Source organism: Coturnix japonica, chromosome 10, assembly GCF_054131305.1.
Source record: "Coturnix japonica strain WE chromosome 10, WE-NBRP24, whole genome shotgun sequence".
Taxonomy (NCBI): Eukaryota; Metazoa; Chordata; class Aves; order Galliformes; family Phasianidae; genus Coturnix; species Coturnix japonica.
In genome coordinates, this window is record NC_140672.1 from 17,793,975 (window position 1) to 17,800,714 (window position 6,740).

At 50.7% G+C, this 6,740-nt stretch overlaps 1 protein-coding gene across 1 annotated transcript; it reads left to right on the plus strand.

Moving 5' to 3' along the window:
* Positions 1–1,615: 1,615 nt before the first annotated feature.
* On the plus strand, positions 1,616–4,038 carry LOC146759451 (uncharacterized). The gene is given in 2 exon segments (XM_085510787.1): positions 1,616–3,649; positions 3,652–4,038. Coding segments are annotated over 2 exon segments (2,421 nt in total).
* Positions 4,039–6,740: the final 2,702 nt, after the last annotated feature.

Below are 6,740 nucleotides of genomic sequence, written 5' to 3' on the forward strand. Positions count from 1 at the left end.
CACACTGCTGCACTTCCTTTTACAAGGATTTCACTGGCAAAAATGAAATCAAAGCCGTCACAAGGGATTTAGCACAGTTACGTGTTACTGGCTACGAGAGCTGTCAGCACAGTCACCTGTCTGGCATTGCTGCTGTTCTATTTATGTACAGGCACAACAAGGTTCAGACACCTCACAGTGCAGTTCTCACTTTGACTGTAAAGAAAAAGGAGGCTTGAAAAGCAGTGTGTGGAAAACAAAGAAACAAGAATTAGAACAACAGTGGGGCCATGGCACTTGTAGGAATTGCTCCGCCTTTAACAGCGATTCAAGAAGGATGAGGGCATTCCAAACCAGACCAGTTTGGACAGATTAACAACTGCAAGTAGTGGGTTCCAAAATTCCAGACATGAAATCAAAGCTGGAAAAACTCTTCACATTTTCATCTCTCAATTTTTAGTACATTGTGCATTACAACGGAAACAATTCTTCACATACAACTTGGAAGCTAAAGACAAGTCTGACAAAACAGACTGCACAAAAATGATGGATAATTAACAGAGCAAATTGCTCTTTCAAAAACTTAGTAATAGAAAGAGATCTCTGAAGTTGCTGTTCTGTAGAGAACCAAAGCAGTCGCTTGAGGCAGTTCAGGATTAGCCTGAGACAAACCAGCCAGCTGTGTGAACTGAGACCAATTGCACTTCTTCTATTTTACTTTCATTCTATGTGACCTCACTAAGCAAATATTGTCTAAGACCAAGAGCATCACATAAATGTGCAGATCTCAAGCTGCTCACTTATCTAGTACCCTTGGCATGATGCTTTATTTTCCTCAGCTATTCATCTAGTTTGTGCCTGTTGATTGTGCAACAACAGCCTGTTGGTCTCGATTACCTGTAAGAGGCTTTAAATTTGGCCAGGAAAAATCATTTGAGGATAAGTAATTATCTGGGACTCAGTAAGGCAGTTTTCCCATGCCTTCATAACAGCCGAGATACACACACACACAAACTCATGGAACCCCACTGCTTTGCACAATCCTGTGCACACTCACATGTGTCATGCACTGATTTCCCAGCCAGTCCTCATGGGGTCTATTACTGTTGTATTAGGCGAAATACGGGGATGTTATCGGGCTGTGACGTGACAGGCCCTTCCCCATATTCTGGAAGAATCTTGCTACGTGTAATACAGTAGGCGTAGACGAAGTGGACAAAGGTTATATAAGGTCATGTGTGCTTCAATAAATCGCCATTTTACCACGCTACCACCTTGGTGTCACTTGGTAATTGGTCTAACTACTGCTTCAGTTGGAGGCGAGAGATCGTAAAGCCATTAACGATCATAAAGCCTTCAAATGGTGACCGCCGACGTGATTCGTCACGATTAGGCGTGATTAGGGACTTTTGGAGCAAGGTAGTTGTCTGCTAAACGGCAGCAGGATCCCACTGCGGTAGCGAATCCTCTCGTCGCGGAGTAGTGGAAGCCCAGGGTCGAAGAGGAGTGGCCATCACTCTTCGACAGGTGGGAGAGCGAGCTCGGAATCCCGGAATCTCGGAATCTCGGGGACCCCCAGGAACCTTCGGGGAAGCGCCAGGGAGCGGCCAGGAGAACTACGTTCGGCCGGGGCGACATGGAAGCCGTTATCAAGGTAATTCTTCACGCTTGCAAACTTCACTGTGGGAAACAGGCTCCTTCCAAAAAGGAGGTAACAGCAGTTCTTTCGCTGCTGGAAAAGGAAGGGCTTTTAACAAACCCGTCTGATTTATACAATCCTGGCAGATGGGATGGAATTACGGCCGCACTATCTCAAAGGTCGCTGGCCACTCGAAAAGTATCAGAATTCAAAGTATGGGGACTTATCTTGGAGGCGCTGAAAGCAGCACGGGAGGAGAAGCTAGCAAACCAACGTGCTAGAGAAATTCTGGGTTTGGAGACGGGGGGAGGCCGGGGGGGGAGTCTTGACTCTCTTACAGATTCAGTGCAAGGCAAGATGGCGCCGGCTCCCCCGAACACACCTGTTCCTTCGCCTAAGACAGACATTCCAGAAGGCAGCCCTGAACAGGAGGACACCCCGCCTCCGCCCCCCTATCCTAACTCCTCGTATCCTTCATTGGACGCCTACAGGGATGAAGGGGGAGGGAAGCCCCTCGAGGAATGCGATGTTGCTACTGTACCTGATAAGAACAAGGACAAGGGAGAGAGAAAGGGGGGAGGCATGGTGGTGCCACCAGAGCTGAAAGGAGGAGGTGTGGTCCCACCAGAGCTGAAAGGGGGAGGTGTGGTGTCACCAAGGAAAAGTGTAAGGAGGGGTGGTACTTCTTTGCTGTCGGGTCCCTATTGTTGCTGTGCATATGCCCAGAAAGGGGGGGATTGTGCCAACCCATGTGATAGTGAAGGTGAATGTGGGTGTGATGATTTCATGTGGCCCGCCCAAGGGGCTGGCCAAGCCGCCCAAGGTGCCACCCAAGGGGGATGTGGTCCTGCGTGGGCCGCCCAGGGGGCCGCCCAAGGGGGATGTGGCCCCACGGCACCCGTACCGTGGAGCCCACCCACTTTCACTGATTGGGCCCAGACAAGGGAGGACCTCCAGACAGCCGACCCGGAAACAACAGCTTTTGCCCTCCCGATAATAGTGAAACAGGATGGTCCGGCTTGGACCCCTCTGGATTCCAAGGCGATTACTCGCCTTGCAGAGTTAGTTAAGAACAAGGGCTTGCGTTCTCCGGTAACTATGTCAGCAATTGAGGCTCTCATGGCCTCGAGTCTCCTGCCGTACGATGTGGTCAGTCTCATGAGGGTGATTCTTGAGCCCGTGCAGTACACGCTGTGGTATGATGAATGGAATAGATTGCTTCAGGCTGTTGTCGCTGAGGCAGCTCGTAATAACAATCATCCGGCTAATGCGCATACAGGTCAGGGCCGTGGAGCTAGGGTTGAAAGAACTACTCTCTTGCGCCTTCAGGGACTAGCAGATGGTATGGTGGGGTCCCCGGAGGATCAAGCAAGAGGGCTGAGAGAGGGGGAGTTAGCTGCGCTTACAAAGGCAGCCTTTCAGGCGCTGCGGACAGTGGCTAAAGTTGCGGAGCCTGTGCTCCCGTGGTCCGACATCAAACAGGAGCCTTCTGAGTCATTTTCTGATTTTGCAAATCGCTTGATTCGTGCCATTGAAGGGTCTGACCTCCCGAAGGGAGTCCAGCCTTTGGTTGTGATAGACTGTCTCAAGCAAAAGTCGCTCCCGGACGTTCAGCAGATAATTAGGGCAGCTCCTGGAACTTTGAACACCCCAGGGGAGATTATCAAATATGTGCTAGATCATCAGAAAAATACTCCCTCCAATAATGATGGCTTGGCAACTGCTGTGCAGGGGATGGCTGCCGAAGTCAGCTCTGCGATTAAATCTGCAGTGATGATGGCAGCTCGCACCGGGGATGAGAAGGGAAAAGGTCTGTGTTTCAAGTGTGGGCAGCATGGTCATTTTAAAGCACAATGCCCCAAGAAAGCTGGGCAGAGCAAGCCGCAAGGAAAACGTTGTCAGTTGTGCAATGGGGTTGGACATGTTGCGCGTCACTGTCGAAAATTTGAGGTTTTGCCGCAGGGAAACTGGAACGGGAGGGTGCCAGCGGCCCAGGGCCCCTTCCCGCTTCATTAAAATGGGCCAAGCGTGTTGACCACACGGTGGCGCTGACCATGGATCTAGGTGATAGGCCATTGGTGAGGGTCATGATGACGTTGGACCCTGGAGTGCCTACACTAGGTCCTAGGACGGTGTACCTTACAGCTTTGTTGGACTCTGGTGCAGATGTTACTGTTATTGCAGAGCGCGATTGGCCATTCCAGTGGCCAAAGGTTGCAACATCAAAGGTCCTGATAGGGGTGGGGGGTGAAATGACCACCTCTGTGTCGGATGCGGAAGTGGGAATTTCAATCATCAATCGAGATGGCTCAATAGAAAAAACGGTTTTCATCACCCCCAATATAGCTCCGATCAGGGGATCTCTGCTAGGCAGAGATCTTCTTCTTCTCATTGGGTTACGGCTGACAAATTTATCCTAAGGGCCACTGTCCACCACTTGGCGCTGCAGCATGCGATTCCGCTGCGTTGGAAACAGGATACATCTCCTGTTTGGGTGGATCAGTGGCCCATTCCTGCTAAAAAATTGGCAGCGCTCATACAGCTTGTTTCCAGAGAACTTGCACTAGGCCATATAGAGTCATCGCTTAGCAATTGGAACACGCCCATCTTTGTCATTCAGAAGGCCTCTGGATCGTTTCGGCTGCTCCACGATCTCCGAGCAGTCAATTCACAGATCATCCCCTTTGGTCCTGTCCAGCAAGGGGGACCTTTGTTGTCAGCAGTCCCACAGGGATGGCCTCTGATGGTCATTGATCTAAAGGATTGTTTCTTCTCTATCCCATTGGCTAAACAGGATAGGGAAGCCTTTGCATTCACAGTTCCGGTTGTAAATAATCGAGAGCCAGCTCAGAGGTACCAGTGGAAGGTTCTTCCGCAAGGTATGGTCTGTTCACCTACGATCTGTCAACTTGTGGTGAGCAGAGTCATAGAACCAGTGAGAAAGGCACTGCCAGGATGCCAAATCGCCCATTACATGGATGATTTGCTGCTTGTTGCACCTGATGATGCTCAGTTGAAAACGTTGGAGGGGCAGATCGTCCGCACCCTCATCTCTGCAGGGTTTGTGATCTCTCAGGAAAAGATCCAGAGAGAACCAGGGATTGAATTCCTGGGCTATAAATTTGGATCTTCCACAGTAATCCCGGAGGGGCTGGAGATTAAGCCTCAAATTACAAACTTATGGGATGTGCAGAAGTTGGTGGGGGCACTGCAATGGGTGAGGAATGCCATTGGCATCCCTCCGCGCCTCATGAAACCTTTCTATGATCAACTGAAGGGATCAGTCCCACAAGAGGAGAGGCATTGGAATCCAGAGATGGAGTCAGCCTGGCAGGAGATACTGTCAGCCTGCTCCACCAATGCCCTTGCCAGGTGGGAACCTGATCGCCCGTTGGAGGCTGCGGTCACTAGGTGCCAGCATGGTTCAGCTGCAGTGATTGGGCATGCTTTGAACTCTCGGCCACGCCCACTGTCATGGTTATTTTCTGCTCAGCCGGTGAGAGCATTTACCACATGGCTAGAACAGCTGTCATATTTGCTGCGAAAGGCTCGCCTCACTGCGATCAGAGCTTTCGGGAAGGACTTGGAAGTCATCTATTTACCAGGAGCTTTTCGAAATGTGCAACCTCTGCCAGATGAGGTGTCATTGGCTGTTTATGACTTCAGCGGAAAGTTTTGCTATTCAGACTCACTGCCAATTTTTGAACTGGCAAAACCCCTCCAGATATCATTGCGACACAGGGTCCTGGACACCCCTGTGAACGGTCCTACAGTCTTCACTGATGCTTCGTCATCAACGGGCCAGGGGGTGGCTGTGTGGCAAACAGTTGAGGGTGGCTGGAGTTACAAGATGATAACAGACAAGACAGCAAGTGTTCAGATGCTCGAGGCTAGGGCTATGGCAGTGGCACTACATCTTTGGCCCACGAAGCCTTGCAATGCTGTCACGGATTCTGTGTTCGTGGCAAAAATGCTGCTACGGATGGGAAAGGAAGGGCAACCGAGTACAGCAGCTGCAGCCCTGTTAGAGGATGCTTTAGCTATCAGAGTTGCACCCGTTGCCATCCTTCATGTTCGTAGCCACTCTGAGGTGCCAGGTTTCTTTACAGCAGGAAACGACATGGCTGATCGGATAGCAGGGAACCAGGTGTGCACTTTGCAGGAAGCTCGTGATCTTCATTCAGCACTTCACATAGGGGCCAAGGCACTGGCTCGAGCCTGTTCTATCCCGATTACAGTCGCTAGGGAGGTAGTGCAAACCTGCCCTCACTGTAATTCTGCGCCAGCTTTAGGAGCGGGGGTTAATCCTCGTGGTCTCGCTCCATTAGACGTCTGGCAAACAGACTTCACAATGGAACCACGGATGGCCCCACGACAGTGGCTGGCTGTGACTATTGACACGTCCTCTACCGTCATTGTAGCCACACAACATGGTCGTGTCAGTTCTACAGCAGCACAACACCATTGGGCCACGGCTATAGCAGTTTTGGGAATGCCGCGCCACATAAAAACAGACAATGGTTCTTGCTTTATTTCGCGTTCGTCCAAAGATTGGTTAGCTCGCTGGAATATCACACACACCACAGGCATTCCGGGAAATTCGCAGGGCCAAGCTATCGTCGAAAGGGCTAACCGCCTCCTCAAGGAAAAGATTCGTGTCCTTGGGGAGGGGGAAGGCTATTCGGGAAAGATCCCAGTATCACAACAAGGGGAAATCTTGGCCCGCGCACTGTATGCACTAAATCACTTTGAGCGAGGAGAAAATTCCAGGACCCCCACCCAGAAACATTGGCGGCCAAGAATCATCGAAGAAGGCCCGCCAGTAAAGATCAAGGTGGATAATGGGTCCTGGGAGTTGGGATGGTCCATACTAGTCTGGGGAAGGGGGTACGCAGCAGTAAAATGCAAAGGCACAGGAGACATACGTTGGGTGCCATCGAGAAAAATTAAGCCAGAGGTTGGTGGTGAAAAAGAAAATGTCAGGGAAATAACAAGAGCTGAGTATCCTCTTCCAGGACCTCTTGATCGGCCGCCCAAGGAATCCTGAATTGGTGGAGCGCAGAAGAAGATCTTTCATCTGGATACCGAAGAAATTCTTGAGACTCAAGAACCCAAAGGACAC